The 25161-nt window shown below is 41.2% G+C and overlaps 2 protein-coding genes across 2 annotated transcripts; one reads left to right on the top strand and one right to left on the bottom strand.

The window, feature by feature from the left end:
* Positions 1-13806: 13806 nt before the first annotated feature.
* Positions 13807-17708, bottom strand: sgcb (sarcoglycan, beta (dystrophin-associated glycoprotein)). Its single transcript, XM_084354831.1, has 6 exons — positions 17617-17708; positions 16625-16834; positions 16345-16530; positions 16041-16232; positions 15247-15378; positions 13807-15023 (listed from the first exon to the last, which is right to left on the bottom strand). Exons 1-6 carry the CDS (start codon positions 17629-17631, stop codon positions 14823-14825), a joined length of 936 nt encoding a protein of 311 aa, XP_084210957.1. The 5' UTR covers positions 17632-17708; the 3' UTR covers positions 13807-14822.
* A 1193-nt stretch (positions 17709-18901) lies between these two features.
* On the top strand, positions 18902-23937 carry spata18 (spermatogenesis associated 18). Its single transcript, XM_084355190.1, has 12 exons — positions 18902-19262; positions 20245-20350; positions 20445-20560; positions 20734-20852; positions 21083-21178; positions 21263-21397; positions 21506-21737; positions 21830-21988; positions 22081-22256; positions 22566-22689; positions 22817-22885; positions 23819-23937. Exons 1-12 carry the CDS (start codon positions 19176-19178, stop codon positions 23873-23875), a joined length of 1476 nt encoding a protein of 491 aa, XP_084211316.1. The 5' UTR covers positions 18902-19175; the 3' UTR covers positions 23876-23937.
* The last annotated feature ends 1224 nt before the right edge of the window (positions 23938-25161 follow it).

Consider the following 25161-nt stretch of genomic DNA (forward strand, 5'->3'; position numbering starts at 1 on the left):
CGCGACAGTCCAAAGGATGTGACTTTATGCACGTTCTCAAGTCCAGTAACATGAACTAACGACTGGCCTCAGGCACAACACACAATTTCCATAGAGGCCATTTATTAAGTATGAACTAGAATATCCCAATATTTTCGTAATTCAAAAGCAAATGTATGAAATGTCACAAATGCTTGTTTTGTCAATATTTAGGATGTACTGACGTCTTTATTAAACATGACTAATGTTTGCGTTTGTGGGATCAAAATAGTCTTCCAGGCTTAGTGACGTAATTAAAGAAGGGTTAGATTCCACTCTGTTCCTGTTCTGTTGTAGATAGGGTCTGGTGCCCGCAAACCCTTGTTTCATACTGCTTTGTGGAGAACCCCATTTAAGCTCTACTGTCTCATCTGGTGGTGGTGTTGCTGGAATAGGAGGTGGCGTCTCCTGCGGTGGTTCAATACCTCCAATGTTATGCCTCCTGTACCGGGGAACGTCATACAACGAATCTGTCGCTCTTTTCTCTGGAGGGTTGATGACCTTCTCGGGCCTTCGATTGTAAAAACTGCTGTCAACTTGTGGGCCACGGTCATCAAATAGAGGAGATGCACCCTTATCTAAATTTTCAGCTTGTGTGTCCCACTTTTGTCTCGCTGATGACATGGCTTTTAGAGCACTGAGGCCTTTCTTTTCTCTCCTGTCCTCAGGTACACCCCTCGAAATTTCCTTTAAGCTGTCAGGTAAGTTGTCAAACTTGTCAAGAGCTCTGCTGGATGCAGGAACACTGTTTGCACTAAGTGATGAGTACTTATGCATTAGTGTCCCACCATCACTTTTATCACTGGGGTAGTTGAAGGAGTGAAGGAGGGGAAGTTCTGGCTGTGCAGATGGAGATGATAAACCTGTATCCAGTTGTCTCCTCGTACTGGAGATAGAAAGATCAGATGGCTGTCGGCCGATGCCAGTCCACCTTATCTCAGGCGGCAGGTCCACATCTGTGGTGTGTTTGGACTGCTCGATCCTCTTCCTTACTACATCATCGAAGTTCATACTGGGTACTCTCCTTGGGGCAAGAGATTCATCTCTGACTCCCACACTATGCAATGGGCCTTCTTGTGCAACGCTTACTATTTCAGCCCCTGTATGTCTTTGGTTTGTACGGTCTGTAGTCGGGTCACTGAAAATATGACATTTATAAGTGATGAGGGAGTTATTATCTGTCACTCCTAACATATCTGATGGATGTCTGCTTTGCTTTGCAGTGTATCCTGTCCCCTCATGTTCGTTTTCGCTTGAGGAAGACGAGGAACTACTTGATTCTGATGATGGTGCCTTGACATTCATACTCCTATTAGTGCGTTGGACACCGAGACTTAGGTCAGGACCACTGTGGTCTATTGTGTCAGGAGCCTTTTTACTCAACTTGATATCGAGGTACTTCCTAAAATGTGGATCACCAAAACTAGTCAATATTGTTTCTGGGGTTGACTTTTCTTCAGTTTTTGGGAGGTTGTAGTCTTTTCTTAATCTTCCTTTAATCTCCACTGAATTGTCATCTTGACCCATTAAACTGGGAGAAGCCTTCTCTGGGGTTAGAGGTGATTGTGTGTGGATGACTTCTCCGATTCCTACTCCCCATCTCTTTCGTCTTGTTCTGCTGGTGGGGGAGTCAGGTGGAGGTGATGGGGGCAGATTTGTTGATTCATGTGATGTGATTTCAATACGCTTTCTGAAACGGGAGATGCCAAGATTCATTGAGGCCCACCGTGACTCCAGTTCTGGGGTTATCACTGGCGCTGTGTTGATGTTGTCACTTGTTTTGTCCCCCACACCATCTGCGAATACTGTATACTTTGATAACTTGATATCATGGTCTGTCTTTGGACTGCGAGAAGTGTGTAACACTGGGATCTTTGGAGACCAATTGAACTTCTTTTCTGTGGCCTTTGATATGGTAGATGCACCCAGTCCTAGTTTAGTATGGTCTCTGTTGTCATCCTCACTGTCACTTGAGGAAGAGGTGGATTGTTGAGATCCGTGAGACACACGACTCTGAATCATATTTGGTTCTGGTGATGGTGCTTTGATATCAAGGCGTCTCTTGACAAGGGGGATACTCCTATCCAAGTCAGGCAATTTTGTCTCGAGTTTATTACTTGTAATTCCCACAGTAGTTCTGTCCCTTTCAACTTTTACAGGTAGGTCTGAACTCCCACCTTCACTCTCATTACTGCTGGAAGAGTCAGGTGAAGGTGAACTTGCCCTGATATCCAGGCGTCTTTTGACATGGGGGGCACTGCTCAGACCCAGTCGAGGCCATCTTGAATTTGGATCTAGATCTGGTTCTGCTGTTCTTGGGGGGTTGATGAAACCTTGCATACCCTCCTCTTGCTCGTCTGAGCTGCTTGATGAGGAAGAGGAACTCATTTTGATAGCTTCTTCTCTCTTCCCTTCCCTCCCACTACTTACTAATGACTGAGGAGTTGGTGATGGGGCTTTGATGTCCAAACGTCTCCTGATGCGAGTAGTATTACCAAGATCTACAGCTGGCCACTGTTTTTCTGGATCATGACTTTCTGTTTGAGATACTTTAAATGGAAGACCTGCAATTACCAGCAACTCTGGCCTCTCCTTCTTTGTGTGATGCGTTGTTTCATCCTCACTACTAGATGATGACTCAGAAGCCGGTGATGGTGCCTTGATATCCAGACGCCTCTTGATGCGTGTAGAATACCCAAGATCGAGGACAGGCCACTGTGTTTGTGGGTCATTATATGCAGTTTGAGACACTTTAATCGGAAGACTTGCCATGTTGGTCTGTCCTTGCCCTTGTTTCTCTATTTGGCCTGTTGTTTCAGCTTCACTGTCACTACTAGATGATGACTCCGAGTCAGGTGCTGGTGCTTTGACTTTAGTTTGAGATACTTTTATTGGAAGCTTTGCCATATTGGTTTGCCCTTGCTCCTGTTTCTTTGTGTGGCCTGTTGTTTTATTCTCACTGTCACTGCTAGATGATGATTCAGAGTCAGGTGAAGGGGCTTTGATGTCCATACGCCGCTTGATGCGTGCAGTATGCTCAAGATCTAGGAGAGGCCACTGTGTTTGTGGGTCATTACTTGCAGTACGAGATGCTTTAATTGGACGACTTTCCATGTTTATCTGTCCTTGCTCCTGTTTCTTTATGTGACCTGTTGTTTCTGTTTCACTGTCACTACTAGAAGATGATTCAGAGTCAGGTCTTGGTGCTTTGATATTAGGTTGCCATGCTGTAATTGGAAGCCTTGCCATGTTGGTCTGTCCTTGCTCCTGTCTCTGTATGTGGCCAGTTATTTCATCTTCACTGTCACTACTAGATGATGACTCAGACGCTGGTGATGGTGCTTTGATATCCAGACACCTCTTGATACGTGTAGTATGCCCAAGATCTAGGACCGGCCACTGTGTTTGTAGGTCAGGATTTACTGTTTGAGAGACTTGAAATGGATTTCCTCCACTGTCCACCTTGAATACCACCTGCTTCTTTTTTTGGCCTGTTGTTTCAGCTTCACTGTCACTACTAGAGGATGACTCAGATTCAGGTCTTGGTGCTTTGACATTAGTTTGAGATACTTTTATTGGAAGCTTTGCCATGTTGGCTTGTCCTTGCTCCCGTTTCTTTATGTGGCCAGTTTTTTCATCCTCACTGTCACTACTAGAGGATGACTCAGAAGCTGGTGATGGTACTTTGATATCCAGACGCCTCTTGAAGCGTGTTGTATGCTCAAGATCTAGGAGAGGCCACTGTGTTTGTGGGTCATGACTTGCAGGTTGGGATACTTTAATTGGAAGTCTTGCCGTGTTGGTCTCCCATTGCTCCTGTTTCTTTTTTTGGCCTGTTGTTTCAGCTTCACTGTCACTACTAGAAGATGAATCAGAATCAGGTTTTGTTGCTTTGATATTAGGTTGAGATACTTTTATTGGAGGCTTTACCATGTTGGTCTGTCGTTGCTCCTGTTTCTTTATGTGACCAGTTTTTTCATCCTCACTGTCACTGTTAGATGATGATGATTCAGAGTCAGGTGAAGGTGCTTTGATATCCAGACGCCTCTTGATGTGTGTAGTATGCTCAAGATCTAGGACCGGCCACTGTGTTTTCAGGTCAGGATTTACAGTTTGAGAGACTTGAAATGGAAGTCCTCCACTGTCCACCTTGTCTAGCATCTGCTTCTTTTTTTGGCCCGTTTTTTCAGCTTCACTGTCACTACTAGAGGATGATTCAGATTCAGGTCTTGGTGCTTTGACATTAGTTTGAGATACTTTTATTGGAAGTCTTGCCGTGTTGGTCTCCCATTGCTCCAGTTTCTTTTTTTGGCCTGTTGTTTCAGCTTCACTGTCACTACTAGAAGATGAATCAGAATCAGGTTTTGGTGCTTTGATATTAGGTTGAGATACTTTTATTGGAGGCTTTACCATGTTGGTCTGTCCTTGCTCCTGTTTCTTTATGTGACCAGTTTTTACATCCTCTCTCTCACTGTTAGATGATGATGATTCAGAGTCAGGTGAAGGTGCTTTGATATCCAGACGCCTCTTGATGCGTGTAGTATGCCCAAGATCTAGGACCGGCCACTGTGTTTTCAGGTCAGGATTTACAGTTTGAGAGACTTGAAATGGAAGTCCTCCACTGTCCACCTTGCCTAGCATCTGCTTCTTTTTTTGGCCCGTTTTTCCAGCTTCACTGTCACTACTAGAGGATGATTCAGATTCAGGTCTTGGTGCTTTTACATTAGTTTGAGATACTTTTATTGGAAGCTTTGCCATGTTGGCTTGTCCTTGCTCCTGTTTCTTAATGTGGCCAGTTTTTTCATCCTCACTGTCACTACTAGAGGATGACTCAGAAGCTGGTGATGGTACTTTGATATCCAGACGCCTTTTGATGCGTGTAGTATGCCCAAGATCTAGGACCGGCCACTGTGTTTTCAGGTCAGGATTTACAGTTTGAGAGACTTGAAATGGATGTCCTCCACTGTCCACCTTGCCTAGCATCTGCTTCTTTTTTTGGCCCGTTTTTTCAGCTTCACTGTCACTACTAGAGGATGATTCAGATTCAGGTCTTGGTGCTTTTACATTAGTTTGAGATACTTTTATTGGAAGCTTTGCCATGTTGGCTTGTCCTTGCTCCTGTTTCTTAATGTGGCCAGTTTTTTCATCCTCACTGTCACTACTAGAGGATGACTCAGAAGCTGGTGATGGTACTTTGATATCCAGACGCCTTTTGATGCGTGTAGTATGCCCAAGATCTAGGACCGGCCACTGTGTTTTCAGGTCAGGATTTACAGTTTGAGAGACTTGAAATGGATGTCCTCCACTGTCCACCTTGCCTAGCATCTGCTTCTTTTTTTGGCCCGTTTTTTCAGCTTCACTGTCACTACTAGAGGATGATTCAGATTCAGGTCTTGGTGCTTTGACATTAGTTTGAGATGCTTTAATTGGAAGTCTTGCCGTGTTGGTCTCCCATTGCTCCCGTTTCATTTTTTGGCCTGTTGTTTCAGCTTCACTGTCACTGCTAGATGAAGAATCAGAAGCTGGTGATGGTGCTTTGATATTAGGTTGAGATACTTTTATTGGTGGCTTTACCATGTTGGTCTGTCCTTGCTCCTGTTTCTTTATGTGACCAGTTTTTTCATCCTCACTGTCACTGTTAGATGATGATGATTCAGAGTCAGGTGAAGGTGCTTTGATATCCAGACGCCTCTTGTTGCGTGTAGTATGCTCAAGATCTAGGACCGGCCACTGTGTTCTCAGGTCAGGATTTACTGTGTGAGATACTTGAAATGGATTTCCTCCACTGTCCACCTTGAATACCACCTGCTTCTTTTTTTGGCCCATTGTTTCAGCTTCACTGTCACTACTAGAGGATGACTCAGATTCAGGTCTTGGTGCTTTGACATTAGTGTGAGATACTTTTATTGGAAGCTTTGCCATGTTTGCTTGTCCTTGCTCCTGTTTCTTTATGTGGCCAGTTTTTTCATCCTCACTGTCACTACTAGAGGATGACTCAGAAGACTGCGATGGTACTTTGATATCCAGACGCCTCTTGATGCGTGTTGTATGCTCAAGATCTAGGACTGGCCACTGTGTTTGTGGGTCATGACTTGCAGTTTGGGATACTTTAATTGGAAGTCTTGCCATGTTGGTCTGTCCTTGCTCCTGTTTCTTTTTGTGGCCTATTGTTTCAGCTTCACTGTCACTGCTAGATGAAGAATCAGAAGCTGGTGATGGTGCTTTGATTGGAGTAACGTTGCTATGATCTCGAGAAGGCCATTTTGGCTTCATGGCACCATTGCTTTTAGACTGATACTCTTTAATTGGAAGCCCTGCCATGTCTACATCTCCTTGCCCCTGCCTCTTTGTGTGTTTCCTTGATTCATCTGTACTCTCATCACTAGAAGTTGAATCAGAAACTGGTAATGGGGCTTTGATATCCAAGCTCCTCTTGATTTGGGGATCCAGCTTGGTTGACTGTATTTTTGGCTCACTGATTTTGATCCCCTCATTCACTCTGCCTGTTTTCTGTTCCACTCTTAGGTCTTTGATTTCTGCTTCACTCTCACTGCTTGAAGAGGATGAATGAGCTACAGGTGGTGGAGGTGCCCTGGTACTTTTACCGTGATTAATTACACCCAAACTGGGTACACGGATGTTTGTGCGTGGCATGGGTACAACTTTTTTCTTTGTATCCCCCTCCCCTGTATCTGTTTCTTTTTTGACTGTGTGGTCTTCCCCATCACTGTCACTGGAATGAGAAGAAAAGGAGTGCTTTGGTCTCGCTGCAGACGAGGCTTTGATATTCAAGCTACTCTTGATTTGGGGATCCAGCTTGGTTGACTGTATTTTTGGCTCACTGATTTTGATCCCCTCATTCACTCTGCCTGTTTTCTGTTCCACTTTTAGGTCTTTGATTTCTGCTTCACTCTCACTGCTTGAAGAGGATGAATAAGCTACAGGTGGTGGAGGTGCCCTGGTACTTTTACCGTGATTAATTACACCCAAACTGGGTACACGGACGTTTGTGCGTGGCATGGGTACAACTTTTTTCTTTGTATCCCCCTCTCCTGCAACCGTTTCTTTTTTGACTGTGTGGTCTTCCCCATCACTGTCACTGGAATGAGAGGAAAAGGAGTGCTTTGGTCTTGCTGCAGGCCTTTGTGTGTCATATCTGAAATCACCCTGATTTAATCCCACTGAAGGCATGATAGTGACCTCAGGTTTATTGTGGTTACTTTCTATATCTTCCTCCTTCACTTGGTCTGAGTTCACAGTGTATTCTGTAGGCTCACCCTCACTGACATAAGAGCTGGAGCTGGAGGTATCATCTCTCTTCTGTTTATTTGAAGTGGGTGCCACAATCGGTTTTGAATCATTAAATGACCCACAAACACTGCTGGATCCTGGAGAGATGCTTCGAACAGAATCGCTAAATTCAAATTGTTCGTCATTCTCCTGCCACAGATCAGGGTCTGTTAGGTTGGGGTTCTTTGTATGTGGCGACCAATCGGAAAAGGGCTCAGAAGAAAATCCGAGAATTTCACTGCCTTCCGTGGAAATTGGTGGCCCCTCTACTTTTGCTGGCAAGAAGTCAGCTCTCTGTTGAGCAGAGTCCTTTGCCAGCTGAGGAGACTTGGGTGTTGTTAGGTCTCTGAGAGTTATACGGTCCTCTTTCCCAGAGAGTGAAGAATCTGAGGATGAAGACGAGGATCTCCTTTTTTCCTGCTCAACAGGGTCTGGGATGTGTTCAAACTCTATGTTGTGTTTGCGGCCTGCATTGGTGATGTCTGAGAGGTCTCTCTGGTTTTCCTCTGGACTACTCTGTCGTAAGCTGCTCTCACTTCCTGAATCTTCAGCTGTATGTCCATCCCTCTCAGCCTTTGCAGCTTCACACTCAAACACTGCATCATCATTGAGGCTTTCCTGATCACCGCTGGCAACAGTATCATAATATTGTACATTGTTTTCTCTAATGTCTACATCGCTAAATGTGACTCTCCTTTCCCTACGAGGGCTAGGCACCTCTGGCTCCTCACCATTGGAGAAGGCCTCATTGTCATATTGTCTTTGTTCTACATCTGAGACGGAGTTGGTTTCAGTGGACCTTTTCTTTTTGGTGACCCTCTTCCAAAGAATATCTATACATGGTCTTGCCAGGACTCCGAGGATAAAGGCTATCAGAAACGTGATAAAAACAGACAGACACACAGCCAGAGTCAAGTCAGACTGAGTAGCTCTCTGATTTCTTTCTTGACCTATAGTATTTGGGGCGCCTTGCGGTAAACTTCTAGGTTTTCTTCTTGTACCTTCTATTTTACTGATTTGGAGGTTAAAAACAGACACGACTTCATGTTCTTCAGACACACACACATACAGTCCCGTGTCTCTCTCTGTGATGTCAGTGATGAGCAGACCATCCTGAGGTTGGCTTACAGATGCTTGACCACTGGGTGTCCACCACATTGAATCTACAATACAGACAACATTAACATGCAGTTGGACTAACGCACATTGTTATAATATGTATGTATTAAGTTATTTTACACATTTTTTTACTGTTACCTTGTGCAGAGCAAGACAGCAGTATCTCAGACCCACTGTAAACCGTCACATCTTGGTGGAGCTCTGGTCTGTTTTCACTGCCAAAACAGTTCAGGTCATCCTCCTCCAACTGCAGCAGGTCTCTGCCTGAGAGGATGGAGGGGGAAGCACACACCACGCTCCAGGACTGCAGGCCTCTGCTGCTATCGTAGGCCATCCGCCTTCGGAGATTGCGCATGCTGCAGTCACACTGCCACCTGTTGCCATCCAGCCTAACATCTGCCCCGATGTTACGCAGAGAAAGGTACGTCAGAGGATGGAGACTGGTCATCATGTTGAAGCTCAGATCAAGGACCTTTGAAACGTGGACATACAGTAGATCTTGAGAATTGCTACAACAATTAAAAGAAAAATTCTTGAGTTAAAAGCTAGATCATCTTTTAATTACAGAATACTTTTCTGAAAAAGACTGATGTGGCATCACTGAGTTTATTGTTGAAATACTGAATGTTCTGTGCATGTTTTCAAAAAGTTAGATAAAAAATCGGTGTTACCCGGAGCTGTGCTAAATCCTGGAACATCTGTGGATGGAGACTTGTGATGAGGTTATGTTGTAGGTGGAGCTCTTTTAGCTGCCAAAGGTGGCTGAGGTCTCCTGGTTGTAGAGTTGAGATCCTGTTGAAGGAGAGCTGCAGAACCTGTAAGGACTCGGTAACTTCCAGCCCTGGATTGCAGAAAACAAGAGCTGTAATCAGAACTCAACAGTAACATAAAGGAGAGCAAGGAATGTACTATATGTTAAATGTCTGTTTCTTCTCAGCCCTGTACTTCTTCACCTTCGTCACTGTGATTTGCAAGGTGAAGAACTGTTTATGTTTTGCTATAATGTCGGTGTGTTTGCATTACTACAGTGTTTTTAATGCCGAGATTAAATAATGTAAACAACATCCCTCTCTCTGGACTTCTTTATAGTGTACAGTATAATATGAAATGTGTGAATTGAATACCCCAGATTCTTCTGTCTTATTTTCACTGTGAACACTCATACAATATGACTAATATGGGGCTTAGATTTTTTCTGTGGTGCTCAGTCTCCCCTGCTGCCTCCCCCCTTTCACCAGCCAGAGACAATCTCACTGAGACTGCTGGGCTGAAGTAAGTCACTGTGGGTCTGTGCTTCATTAGAGAGGCACCGAGGGCTCTGTGAGCTGAATACCAAACAGGAAAAAAAAGTCTATGAGTGTCAACACAGCTCTTGCTAAGTAAATGGGCTGTCCACACATGCCTTTAGAAGGACCGTAGTGAATGCATTTCTATGAAACACATATGTTTCAACCAGGCAGAAGAAATCCTGTGAAATAATATGATTTAGGGGAAAAGTTGTACTGCATGTTTACGCCTTTCTGTGAGCCACTGGAATGCCAATAAAAACTGACAGGCTGAAGGGTGTACAGTCTCATTATCTTTGGAGGTTTAATCATTTCTAAGTGGAGCAAAGTACTAAAGATAATGGATATCAGTAAAAGGGTCTTTGGATGTGAGAATCAAATGAAAGGACATTAACTAATGGCAATGCACACACCTAATAGATTTATTCCACTATACACATAAAAAAAAAAAAAATGCCTAAAACACTGACTTTAAGAATTTCAATTACATGTAAATTTTCCATCTAATTCAAGATTCAAGATGTTTATTGTCATACACACAGTGGAAACATAGTTTGCACCGGGCAATTAAATTCTTAATTTGCTAGTTTCCCTTCACACAAAATATACTTAAAACTAAAAAAATAAATAGATAAATAAGCTAAACTATAAAGAAATAAAGAAAAAAAGATGTTAGCATGTGCAATGTTCGCATACAGCAGAAGGCACTGAAAGACATTGGATATGTACATAGTGCAAATGTAGTTCACAGGTGAATATAGATTCACAGTATTGAAAATAGTGCATACATAATCCATTACATAAGTTCAGTGTAAAGGGTCACATTTAATGCAAGGTTTTCCTGTCATGTTGAATATAAAGTTTTATGTTTAAGTCTGCATTTATTTAATCAGACTGAGTTATTGAACTTATTCACATTGACTTACCATGATAAAAAACAACAACATTGCATTAAATCCAACCTTTTACATTGCATTTTTGTTATAAATGTAGATGAAAATGTATATTAATTAAAATACTTGCAGTCACTACTTTAGGCAAATAATTTTTTTGAGCGTATGGATGAATTAGTAGATCTCAGACTAGTTTTTTGGTCTGAAATTGGCAAACAACACACCTACCAGGGTGGACCTATCCTTCAGGTCTGACTCATGGACATTTCTCAACGACACACCAGAGTGCAATTAAAGGTGTGCTCGAAGTTGACTGTGCAACTTTACTATCACATGCCTAACCTTAAACGCCCACATACAAAAAAATGGGACAAGGTGAATCACAAGATGCTAATGGAGACCTAAAAGAAGATCTGCTTCACTTAATTAAAGTCAAGGAAATGACTTTAATTAAGTGAAGCAGATCTTCTTTTCCCTAAGTAATGCTTTGTTCATGAAAAACTCGATAGTTTGACTTTTTTAGGCCTGGAAAATGTATTTAGATGACACAAACTGAAGGGTTTGGAAGCAAAAAGATATTAACTTAAGACTTCTGACACCCTTGACAAGGGCTCAGAGTAAGACAGTGCCTTGTTTTAATGGATCATGAGCGAAAAATTTGGTTCCACTGGTATAGTAAAGAAAAGGAAAAAAGATAGATCACACAGTACATTGCATGAAACATACGATCTTAATTAACATACACACACAGAGAACATGTTCATAGCATTTTGGTAGTACTGGTTCAGCTCCATCAAAGACTAAATAAGTTTGTTCTGTCATTTTATACACCTCCTGTTTATACACCTTAGAGATACGATATATATTTTGGGAACACAGCCAGACAATAAGCGTGTCATTCAATTAGCTTGTAACATATTAGGTGTGGTCTATAAGTCATTATATGACACTGCAGTATTGTGATGACTGTACTGTACTGATAAAAGTCTGTAGTATGAATTCCCACTCACAACAGTGACAACAGCGTTGGAAAGTAACTGAGTGCATTTACTCAAGTTCTACACTGAAGTACAGCTAATGCTTAAGTATTTTAATTTGACAATTTGACATTTATGAGGGAATAATAGTGATTTTTGTTCAACTACATCTGTTGAACAGTGATAATTTATTTTCCCAGATTACAGTAAGATGTTACATAAAAAACGTGATAAATTTATAGAGCGTGATTCATTTTTATAGATTTAACTACCCACAAATAAGTAATTAAATTAGGTCCACCATGACCACCTACAAAGTGCTGCTTACATATGGACGTATCAGTAATAATGATCCAATAATAATAAAACATGAGCAGGCATAATTCTGCTTAATTTGATAATTAAAGTATTTTTTTTTTTTTTGCCAAAACTGCTGAATTTACGTAAATTAAATCTGAATGAAATTTGAAGGTGTTTAAAGGATAAGTTCACCCAAAAAAAAAAAAAAACACAAAACATTTCTGGAGCTTCACAGAAAACCAGCATTGCAGCATTTTCTGAAACAGCTGAAGTAGATGGGGACATGCTCTTCAAAAGTTAGAATAAACAACCGGAAAAAATAAATAAATGAAATGTCTCCATACAGCTTGTCTGTCTTATCTTGTCTCTGGAGGCCCCGAGATAACGAATTGATTTTAAAAGACGTTATTCACACTGTTTATTATGTTGAAAATCTGTAGTTGCTAAAATAAAAGTGTTAGCACACACCCCGTCTGAGGTGGGTGACAAGTTTGACTACATGCAAATAAAGTATTTTCAAATCAATTCAGGAGACTTGGATTACGCTGGATGAGCTTCAGTTGTTTAGGAGAATGCAACACTATTTTGCTATGAAGCTCCAGAAATGTTTTGTGGACTTTGTAAACTTAACCTGCCTGTCTATCGGCATGGGGATGATCAGATAATGACAAAATGAATTTTCATTTTGGGGTGAACTGTTCCTTTAAGTATTTCTATACTGTGTTCCAGCAACTTTGTAAATGATCTTATTGATAAGAGCAGTCCAAGTCTGATCTACTTAAAATTCATCACAGTTCAGAATGCTACAATAAAAGATGATTACAGTATTGAGTTTTGGAACAGACACACCACTTCAATGCACTGATGGTTCTTGTGCTGTGACATTGATTTATATATGACTGTATGACCACATCACACTGACTCACCCTCTGGGAGTTCCTCTAGCTGATTCCTCTCAACAGATAGCAGCTGCAGGGTGGGGGCCCAAGATACACATCCGTGTCTGCTCCAAGGTTTCAAGCGATGTAGCTGTCTCCCTCTGACATGACGGCCTGCCAGGTCTCTCTTCAAGCAGAGAGACAAGCGTGTAATACTGTTGTTTCCCAGCCATACATTCCTGAGGTTATGATGCTGTCGGTCGAGCGTTACAGAGACGAGGAGGTTATGAGACAAGTCTAGCTCGGTGACAGAGTCCTGGATGTGTTGAGGCACCAGGGAAAGGCCAGAGGAGGAACAGTTCAACTGGGGAGCACTCTGACAGGTGCAGGGCTCGGGGCAGGCAGGCAGGGGAGAGGAGGAGAGGAGCCCGGAAGAGACGAGGAGCAGCGCAGCAGCCACGAACGGCCACTGAGCCACTGCCATCACAATCTGCCCTGAGGGGACACACAGATCAATGACTGTTCAGAGATTCACTCAAAAAATAAGATTAATTTTTACCAAAGACAGACTGTGACAATCAATCAACATAAAAAATAATAAATCATATTAAATCCATGATGACATACAAACAGTAAATTATCTAAAAACATCAAACTCACCTGCGTTTCCACTCTTTCCAGATCTGACAGGAGAACTTGTGACTCTCTTTTGACACCCAGTGTTTTCAGCGCATTAACTTCTCGTCTCCGGCAGTTCTGATCAAAGTCTGAGGAGGATTTTGCTGCGTCTAGCTGGACATGCACCTACCCAATTATGCTATTCAGTGATTCATTCAATCATTTACATGTCTAGTTAATGTCTTACTGTTACTGTTTTCCTCCGCCATGTATGATAGATAACCACAATCCTGAAAGTTTATGGCAAGGAGAGCCATGCCCCAGCCCCACATTCTATTAGATAATAAAACGCCATAATGAGGCACAGTAATCTTTTATGATTTTAAATGACCATGTAAACACTCGAGACAGAAACCACGATAACGAGTTTCCCGTAGCAACATGTTTCTTTATTGAAACAAACAGCAATTAAATGTTGGACAATTTCTCCTGTTTTTTTTTTAATTTAGTTGATCAAAAACACTCTTCATGACACTTCATGACATTTCTCAACATTGGCACTATTATAAAACAAAAAAGACAATCCAAAGCAAAATGAAAGTCAAATCTTTTATAATATATATTGCACAAAATTCAAAACCACTCAAAATAGGCTTTAAACCAAGTTACTGATGATTTAAACTTTCCTGACATTCATGAACATTTGCATTAATCTGTAGCATTACTTAGTGCACACAGTCTTGTTTTTCTTTTCATTATCGTATCATTTTCGCTGTAAAAAAGGCTTTGCGACAAAATTAGAATATTACATACAGTATATATTTTATTCTACATCATCCCTTGTAAATCCATTGGCACGTGCATGATAGACAGTCCAAGATGTGCAGGAAGAGACCTACTCTGCTTTAACATAACTGGATGGCTTAAAACGTATATTTTCAAATTTAATAATATACAAATCACTATAATCATTTAGTGTCTCACGCTTGTCAGTGAATATTAGAGAGAAAATATCAAACACAGCTGCCAGAAACAATGAACAGCAAATCAAATCTTGCACAACCCCTCTTCAAGGTTTGTAAGTTAGTAATACTGGACGGTAAGGCAAAAAGTAAATACTGTAGCTTCTAATCGCTGTCAATGGGCAACATTAACCACAGTATGATGTTAAAAATAGTAGTGTTACGCACTGACATGGCAATTTAAATTTTATAAAAACAATACAAATACTTATAGTCTGTTAATATCTTTGGCCAAGTGGCAATGATCTGTAACACAATTTGGCACACAAAATGAGGAATACAGAGCGAGTCAGGTGAACTGCAGAGGTATTATTATGTGCGTCGTGATAAATGGCCTATAGAAAGTCCTACAAAATTTGTAGTCTGACTTCAGTGGTGACAGATTGTTGGGAGATGTAACAGCAGATTCCAGTTAAGTCTCCTAGTGAGCTTTTCTACATGGGTTATCTGAGGTCTGGCAGCCCATGTTGTGATATTTTACCTGCACACGGAACAGAGTCCCATCTGCACACATGCACAGCTTGTACCTTTCCAGACCCTCATCGAAATACACATCTCCAGCGGAATTAGGGATGCGCGAGGCGTTGAACATGACTGATCCGTTGAGGACGATACTGTTCTCCTGCAAAGATAAAAAAAACACACATCAATCCTCACATATCTATCTTCATCAGCTTTAAAGGTGCAATATGTAATAATTGAAGTTACTCAGGTGATATGCTGCCTCCCATTTGCTGGTAGCACGTATTCAAGAGGTGGCCTATTTTTACACCTTTCAATTGGTTTTATGCAAGAGTTTGCAAAACCTTTATTGGAAAAGACAAGTTGCAATATTTCACACTTACAGCCTTGAGCTCGATGCCTCCACCCATTTTGAACTCAACGGTCCGGCCCATGATGTTGACGCCCTCGTTTCCACGAATGATGGCCTTGCTGTCCCCTTTAATGTTCAGGTCCGATGTAGCACTACTGGTGATCTAAAATCAGTGACAATACATGACATTTGTCAACACTAAAGCCAGCATATACAAGGGTCCACAGAGTATTTAGACTCTGCTATCTTTTCCACAAATGTGTTATAAACATCACAAACAATACCGCAAAATTATAATGTGAAATCACGTTTTGAAAATTATTTTTTCCACTTTTATCAAAGATGCAAAGCCAGAACATTTTCATCTATATTCATGTTCAGGCCTCTATTTTGTCTCACTGTAAAAACACCTCTGCTAGTGAATACAGCCTTGAGTCTTTTGTATCTATCAGCTTTGCACACCTGCATCTCTTTCAGATGCTCTCAGGCTCCCACAGACTGGCCCGTGGCATTTCAGGACTGCAAACGTCACGTTTCTCTGGATATTCACATTTTCAGTCTGAGCTTTGGTTGGGCCAGATAACAACAACCAGGTACTTATTCTGAAGATAGTCCAGCACTGTCTGGAAGTCTAAACATCTATTTTGCTCTGATGCAGCTCAATGTGCTCATTAATGCTTTATTTGTTCATTTGCAAAATTTCTATAAATGAGTTATCACTTTATCGTTATGGGTTAACGTGCTGATACTAGTGCAGGTTTTGTAGTAACATAACACAATACATGAACTACTTTCTGTTCCAGCTATCATTATCATTATACACACCCTTTCTGTGGACGCCTTTTTAACACTGAGAACTTTGACCCCTTTGGGCAAATGGAACTCGTGGTTTTCAAAGTCTGTGCTGAAGAACGTGTTCTGCGTACGAGGGTCTGTGAAGGATATGCCAACATCGCTGACAACTGATGTCTTGTCCTTCTCTACACTCAGCTTAGTGGTGCCTTGCTGGAACACAACCTGGAAAACATAAAGAAAAGAGAGGAGTTCATTGTGTGCACACACAGTTAGTCGTTTTATGTGCTTTTGTAACTGCTGAGTGTTCACTGTAAGTGTACTCTGTGTTTCTCACCGGGTTATTGTTGCCGACAAGAACCAAGTCCTGGTCCTTACGACCTCCTACTGTGCTCTTGTGCAGTGGGTGAACGATGCCCATGTCCGCCTTCTGTTTGAAGCGCAGCAGGCCGGACTCATGGAACTCCATACTGTCGCAGCCATTGGGACCGATCCGGATCACTGTCCATATTACCAGAGTGATCTGAGGGACAGAAGAGTTGTTGCAGAAGACCATGATTCACGATGAATGAAACAACACGTAACGATAATTCGACATTTAGGCTTGTGGTACTCACAATGAGGTTAATTAAGGCGAGGAGGAAGAGGAGGACAACGATGCAGACAGCCATGTTCCCCTTGCGTCCCCTCAGCCCCGTCTTATGGAGACGTTCCTCTTCTATGGGTACATAGCCTGCTTTAAAGTTACTGTTGTGTTCCTTGTTGATGCTGCGTCTTTCTATAGCCTTCTCTCGCATGGACTTCTTCACGGGCCCATTGGAGCTCTCCTGAAAGGCAAAACAATCTCTGAGGCATGACACTACAATGTATAGCCTGCTTTATGCAGCAAGGGGTGCCATATAGAATCAGTTATAAGTCATGAAAACACACCTTGAAAAAAGAAAATGTTCTTACATATACTTGGTTTTACAGGCTTTTAACACCATATAGGGATATTCTGGGGTTGCTTCTTTAAAATCAAATGTTCCCCTCCATACTTAGAGATACTGTCCTTAAAATCAATGGAATTTTACACATACAGTTTTAATCTATTTTCTAACACGTTCTACTGTGTATGAAATTTCCCACAAATCTACATTTACTGTCCACAGTCGTATCAAACACAAGGTTTTGGTTGTCATGTATTGTCAGTGTCTCTTCTGCTCTGCGCTGGAATGCATCTCAGTTAAATGCCCCGCGACTGGCTGTCGGTGGCCATAACTAAAAATAAACCGCACTCGTTTTAGCTGTGAAACAGAAACAAACACGCCTATCTCATTACAATACAGTTTAGATGCTCTTTAAATAGGCCAAATTACGTCGCTGTCAAACAGTATGTCGGTTAAAATGTTAGCATTTTTATTTCCAAGCTAACGTTGCCTATAATAACGAAGCGGAGGCCAGTATTTATTGCACTGGTATATCATCGTAGAGCCGATAACAAAGCCAGCACATTCGTCTTTATTACACCAATTTACTACAGCATATATATTGTTGCGCTCTTAACAAACACCTGACAATAAAATGGGGTAAAATGCAAGAAAAACAACAAATATAGAAGATAACGGACCTGTTCGGACGCCATGTTGACCCTCCCTCTCCTGCTTGCCGAGTGACACGGGACGTACCACTTTACCGCTTTTCATAGTCGAAGGCGAAATAACCGGTTGTGTTTTAAGTTACTTACTGGAAGATGCTTACTCATGAATACAAATTATGTCAATACGAACGAAAACAAATGAGGGACGTTTTATTTTCAATGACAAATTGACGTTTCAACGAAAATAAAAGATGGTCCATTCCAAGTTCAAGCAGCCAATCACAGAAGGATCCTAAAAATAGATAAACATTCCCATTCATATTTTCCATAGGTAAACCGTACACTGCCCAGAGAGCCGCCACACTCCAGCTCTACTCACTAATCAACAATAACGATCACAACCGAGCAGTGTTTGGCAAAAACAATGATTAAACAGGAGTGGCTTCACAGTCAGCTCAGAGTGTAGTAAGAACATCTCACTTCTGACTGTTTCAAAGCACTCTGCTGCAAAGAGAAACAATTATTACATTATCATAGTGTTATTGTTAAACACCAAAACTTATATGAAATTTTCATTGATAAAGCAAATACGCATCATAACAGATTAACAGGAAATCTTGAGTGTGGGGCAGAAGCGTGTGGCTGATGCAGATCAAATCTGGACAGTGTATGGGTTGAATACTTTTCTAGCCTATTCTGATTTTGGCTTTTTAATTGTTTTATCATTGTCATTATAATCATTATCACCATCATTATTATTATTAATATGTTAGTATTATTGTTTTTTAAATGATATCATTAAATATACCATCATTTTTTTTGCCTTGCTTAGCATAAAGTAACTAAAACTTACATTTCGTTGTAAAACCCTGTGTTGTAAAATGTACCTTGATTATTATCATCATCATCATCATCATAATCATTATTTTTTTATTTTACTTTACTATATCAACAACTAGGTAAAATAGCATCAGTACTATTGATATTATTATTTACATAGTAATATAATATATAATATCAGAACCCCTTAAAATTGGTCTGCTGCTAACCATTAATCAATCATTCTAATTACTTATTGTAATCATATGATCATTTATTCCTGTTATCGTTTTAAATGTGCTCTGACAAACACTCGCTGCACATCTAGTTCAGTTTAATGTGGCCTGCTGTTTGATAATCGGATCTGATCCAACTCAGCTACTTTGCGCTGAAGCATCAGCTCATATCTGCGTTACTGAGCCGCAGGGTTTTACTCTGCGGGCCTCTGGTGTCGTTTGACAGGATGACGTTACAGTCGTATTTTGCATCACTGGAGAGCAGAGCCTGCAGAGGAGCCACTGACAGAGTTTATTTATTTACAAACACTGTGTGGTTTGGTTGTCGGTGTCTCGTCTCCTCTCTTGGTTGCCACAACTGAGGCGGTGCTTGGCATCTGTGTCGTAGGTGGAGGAAAAGCTGCCGGGACAGGATTTTTTTTACTGCACTCCCCTCAGAGATCACACTCCCCCCCGGCGGTTGTCCTCCTCCTCCTCCTCCAGGGGCATTTTTTTTTATTTTTAAACCTGTTACGCTAGTTATTGTGCACGGACATGGCCGACACGCTGAGGAGACTGGCCAATACATCCTCCTTCAGCGTCTTACAGGACAAGCTTGAGAGCTGGCACAAAGACTACCATGTAAGTTCATTAATAAGTAATGACCGACCTAAATCTGACCACAGCACTTTGGCCGGCCTTGCTATCCGTTTCACGGTGGTTATCTCGTGTGGCTTAAATTGTATTTTTGTAGCACACAGCTGAATGCAAGCTAGCTAAGTTTTAGTCAAAGTGTTGTAATATTACTCCTATCTAGGAAGTTACTTTGTTTACAAATGTCGACTAATGATTTTTTTTTTTCACTATATGTTTTACTAATTATTTTTTTCGTTATGGATGACGCAATTGAAGCGCAGTGGTTCGTAAATGCATCGCTAATTTAAAACACAAACACAAAACTACAGTAACGGAATGCACTTGTTTAGATTACATTGATTTCCAGGTAGAGTTTGGTTGCTATGGACGCCAGTCGTCATGGCTACCGCAGGACTATTCCAAAGATCTTGTGCTTCAGATCATTCACGCCCTATTACTTCCGGTGCAACTCTGTCCAGACCGGAACACACCGGGAACAGCGCGTTTCAGAGAGACAGGCAGTGATATATGTAAACGAAAATATTTATAGTATAAAATGTATACTATAAATATAGTTATTACTCACAGCTACACTATAAATGCACACAACGGTGGATGTATGGCGTTAAATCTGTTGTCGTGTCGTAGTGGGTTGCAATAACACTGGGCTAGAGGCACTATGTAGTTTTGGAGAAGACATTCAAACTCAGAATTGTAATATTTACAATATTAATGAGTTAATAATATGAAATCAGAAATATTTATTTTTTTCCAAAACAGTTGGATACAGTTCTTGTCTAATTTAACAGTCGTTATAAACAGTTCCACAATAGCATTATCTGATATTTAGCTATAACTGAAAATATATAGAGAGCTAAAACAGAAAAGAGCAAGCCGAAAGCATACAGCCTGTACATTTCAAGTGTGTTGTTTTTTTTAAAGATAAAAATAAATAAAGAATTTGACTGACTCATGTTTACCTTTCCAGGTTATTTCCTGTGACCAGAATCTAAATAGATGTTGTGAGCTGATTGAACTCACCGCCAAGATCCAGGGCCAACTGTTCGCCATCCTAAACCTCACAGCTGCTGAAGGTGAGCTTTTCAAATGCATCTAAAATGTTCATTTCCAAAGTATCAACTGGGTTATAAACACTCGTGAACTATTTAACACTCACCCATGAATCAGGTGGACACTATGCTGGAGTGGACACCCTCAAAATGCGCCTACTGCCGTGGCTGGGAACCTGTTTCTCAATGGCGAGGCCCTCAGTCACTGATGACACCAGTCTACAGCTCATCCAGGTGACATCATATGTCACTATGCTTAATAACATAGAGTATCTCGTTAATAAATCCATCAATATTCGAAATACATCAAAATGTTCAACCAATTCCAATCATTTTCCTCTATCACAATCTGGTGTTGTGAGTACTGCATATCATTTTACGGTATGGTATGATTTGTTTGTCATCAGGATTCAGTGGAAAAGGACAGGAGGATCAGGGAGCTCTCTGCCTCCCATGATAGCGAAGTTCAGAAGCTGGACACTCAGCTGTGCTCCACTCGTCTGCAGCTGGACCATGTCAGAGCAGAGTGAGTGTGATACAAGAGATATAAGACAGCACAATTAGAGTAAAGGGCTGCAGCCAGCCAGAGTTTTTATACCTCAACTCTCATTGCTTGTGTTTAGATGATTGAAAAATTCCACAGTATGGAGACAAATCTATGGTCAAGCGGATGTACAGTATTTAGAGATTGCTTGCACCTTTTATTTCCATTCGTACCCTCTCACCTGAATTATATGCTTTTCTTTGTTTTAACAGATTGGCCGATGCTCAGAAGGATCTGGACGACACAAAGAGCAAATCAGCAACCACTCTGCTTGCCACTGAAGATGAAATATTACAACTGAAAGCAGAGTGGGTGATGCACGAAAACACTGCCATGACATGCAGTATACAGTGAGTGCTCCTCTGTTGATGTGAGCTGTGTCTGTGTTTCAGTTTACGGTCAGCACATGGGCAGGTGGAGATTTACAAGAGGAAGCTGGACGCTCTTGATGATAATGAGCGGCAGATACGCTTGCTGAGAGATGAAGTGTCCTACCTGAGCACAGACAAGGCCTTACTGCAGGAGAGGTAAACCTTAACGCGCGCGCGCGCACACACACACACACACACACACACACACGCACACACACACACACAGAATAATGTCTCAAATGATGATCTAAATTTCTCCCTCAGGTTGGTGAGAAGTCGTTCTCCGAGCCCCTTGCCCAGACTGAGTCGCTCTTCCAGCCCCATGAGGAGCGAGTCGCCCACCAGAGCTCAGCTCACAAACTCTTCCCGCCATGCACGCCTCGTATCGCGCTTCAGCGACCTGTATGCTGTGGAGCGTCTGGAGGCCCAGACCCTGCTTCGACGCTACATCGCTGACTTAGAGATGGTCCAGAAAATCATCTTCATTGCTGTTGTGGTATGACTCTAACTATTGTAGGACCACCCGTAGAGATTGGCAGATGTGATTGGCTGGTATATGATATATTCATTCATGTTTTCATGTCACAGGAGTCCTTTAAGACAGCAAAACTGGCTTACCGTCAGTTCAAGTTGCGTGTGAGAAAGACACTGTCCCCGTCCCACTTTGGGCCAGAAAGTCTGGAGGATGCAGCTGTGGACAACATCGTCAGAAACCTGGACCTCTATGACGTCCAGACCAGCGTCAATGTAGGACTAAATACTTCTTCATATGTCCTCTGCAGCACTTATGAAGCAATTCATTTGGTTTCATACTGACTGTGTATTTCATCTCCTCCCAGGATGTGATCAATGCCATGAATGTAAACCCTCGGATCTCTTTCCCGCCAGAGGTGGACTTTGTCCTCATCAGTGCCTTGATCAGGGACACGTGCAGGGTGGCCTTTGCCATGCAGACATTGGCCCCACCTCTTGACCTGGCCTTTGCTAGCGATGGAGAACTTTACAACGACAGCAAGTCAGTTGTCTGTGCAGTAAATGTGTCTAAATTATGTATCAAAGCTGCACAAAGTTTGTTTTGTCAGGAATCAGGGTCTCCTGAAAGGTTTCAGAGTAAAGCTATTGTGTCAGTATTGATGCATTGTAATTATGGAAATTTTAAGTTGACCTACCATGCTACATATCATGATAATCATTTAAAAACACCACCCAATGAACTGCAGCCTATCACTGTATTTATTGGTTATTTGCTGTCTCTGCCAGTAGATGTCACCCTCCACACTTAGATGAAACACATCATTGTTTTCCCATCCTCTCTGTCTGACAGGTATCGTCGCAGCTATGACTCTGAGTTCACCGCTCCACTGGTGATGCACCATGTGTGGCCAGTCTTGATGGACGGAGATGCTGTGGTAGTGAAGGGCGAGGCTGTGACTCGAAGAGGTGCCCTGGTACTGACTCTATAATGACTTCAAAAATATCATAATTCATTGAAGTGTTACTTTAGAGGATAATGTAAAGGCATGAATGCAGATGGAAAGGCTCATGTGTTTACTGGTGACATGTCTGTTCTTGCAGTGGAGCAGAAGCCGGAGCCGGAGTGTCAGCCCTGTGCGCTCTCGCTCTCTCAGCCCATCTCGAAGTCTTGTAAGTCTCTAATAACATAATATTAATCATTGTAAAGTGCAACCAAACACTCAGAAAGATAGGCATCATTTGGGGGGTTTCCTCACAAAGCTGATAAACTTCAGACCCATTAATGACTAATGGTTATATTTAGTATGTTAAGATAAAAGCATTTTTTTCTGTTAGAGGTGGAAACAGAAAACAAGACATGTGGCTACATATGGAAAAATCATAATTGTTGATGTCACATATTTATTTTGCCTTATCTGGTAGACAAATGTTTCAAATTTTCTTTAAGAAACACACACACAAAAAAATCACACAACAGTTTTCTCATACTGTCCAGTGCTGCAGCTCTGTATTCCCCCTCTGTCTGAAACACAATGTTTTAGCTCCTGTCTCTTTAAGGCCCACCCTCCCGAATACCCAGTCTTCTCTGATTGGTCAGCTCACACACTCCTGAGCAACAGAGCAGCTGTGCTAAATCAATTTTTTCATGCCATAGCAGCCACTAGGCATAAATTATGCAAGTGTGTGACATGGTGACATAGTGTGATGTCACAAAGTCACGGAATTAAAGGCGGGACTACTGATGAGGCATTTCAGGAGCAGTGTTTTCTGTGGGAGAGAGGAGCGAACTTTGACTTTTTTTTTAACTTTGAGGATCTTTTACATGCACAATAACATGCAAAAACGAAAACACATGATTGGTCATGATAGGTAACATAATACTCTTTTCAATATGAAAAATGTCAATGGATTTGTCCTTAGCTCATCTCGTACACTAAATGCTTTCAAGGAAGTTATAACGTATCACTCTTTCCACTAAACAACATGCATGCACGTCCTTGGCTCTAAGGGTATGTACTGTACTTCAAAATTTAACCGCTATATACTTTGATTTATTTTATGTTAACTCAAAAGTTATAATCAAGTCATTTTTCTTGTTTTTAGGCATTTAACAGCAAAAGAAGCCTGTCCCCTGAACGTCTCACAGCCAGCCACCTGTGAACTCTGACCTCCCTGACACGACTGTGCGACATGTCAGTGAAATAAAGTTTGAGGTACCTTTACTTCTGATTTAATCTGCATGGTTACACTTCTGTTTTCACCAAATAAAGCAATGAAATCCTTAGATACTGTACCACCAAAGGCTGCTCGGAGTTTACATTGATGGAGGGCATTTTAATGGGACATTACATAGAGGTCAGCACATTATAGATAAAGCAAAAATAGCCTGGCAGCTCACTAATGAGTTTTCTTAGTTTACTCTATTTACTCTGTGACTTTTGCTAGATAATACTAACAGTGTTCAGTAATTATTAGTACACGTAAAAGTAAGTTTTTCCTGCACAGTAGCACTTTCTTAGTCTGACAGCTACACCTATTGGAAACATATTCAACCTTTACTCCTCTTTACTGTTACCAAAAGTCAACGTCTGTGGAGCAGATTTCTTTGGGCACGTTGTAGGACATACAATATGGTGCTAATGATCAGTGCTAACTCCAACTCCTCCAGTACTTGAGTGACTGATATTGGTCAGTATGATTTTAAGTTTTAGTGGGTGCTGTGTTGTTGTTTTTTTATTCTTATTTTTATGTTTCGGTGCTGTTGTTTTATATTCTGAAAATTACATTGAGATAAAAGAAGGGAATAAGACACATTTAACGTAACATAAAATGTCGTGTTTTGCTTTTTAAGACTAAAATATTTTTTAAATCAAGAGTAGGACCAGCAGCTAGTTCCTTTTGCAAAAATGTCTGTATGCATTTAATATGACAATTGTATTTATTTATTTTTGTCATTTACATGATCATATCCAATAGTATTGTACTCAAATATGGTCAATACTGTAGGACAAATTCAACCTGATTTCACTATGATTTGATTTGTGTTGTGAGATGAATATACTCTTTGACTGTGCCTTATGATGACATTTTTAAAGGATAAATAGTTTTCTGCAAAAGTTGTTAATTGTGTCTATATTTTTATTGACTATGGATGAATTGTTTTGTAGCCTTATCAACAGTGAAGCGACACACGTCAACACCTTTAAACACCTTTAAGAATGACTGCTTTATTCACCATAAAATCAATCCATGAATGTCTATAATCCAGATTATAGTTAAAAACATATACTCACGTATATCCAAAGTTGAAAAGGCATGATAATGCAGTTGGATCAATTAGAATTAAACACATGCAGGGACACATTTCTGACAGAAAACCCCTTTTTAATAATGAATGCTGTTCTCTCTTGTATTTTGGGCTCTCAAAGGATTCCACTGTAGTTATT

This window comes from Pagrus pagrus (genome assembly GCF_965226575.1).
Source record: "Pagrus pagrus genome assembly, chromosome: 6".
Lineage (NCBI taxonomy): Eukaryota > Metazoa > Chordata > Actinopteri > Spariformes > Sparidae > Pagrus > Pagrus pagrus.

Bases quoted from the DNA above. Each gene is read 5' to 3' on its own strand.
- spata18 (XM_084355190.1), top strand. From the start codon at position 19,176: ATGGCCGACACGCTGAGGAGACTGGCCAATACATCCTCCTTCAGCGTC. The intron at 21,179-21,262 runs GTGGGTGATGCA...TCTGTGTTTCAG, and splicing joins ATATTACAACTGAAAGCAGA to TTTACGGTCAGCACATGGGC. The intron at 22,886-23,818 runs GTAAGTCTCTAA...TCTTGTTTTTAG, and splicing joins TCAGCCCATCTCGAAGTCTT to GCATTTAACAGCAAAAGAAG.
- sgcb (XM_084354831.1), bottom strand. The intron at 16,531-16,624 runs GTGAGTACCACA...TCTGTCCCTCAG, and splicing joins TCGCCTTAATTAACCTCATT to ATCACTCTGGTAATATGGAC. The intron at 15,024-15,246 runs GTAAGTGTGAAA...TTATCTTTGCAG, and splicing joins GAGGCATCGAGCTCAAGGCT to GAGAACAGTATCGTCCTCAA.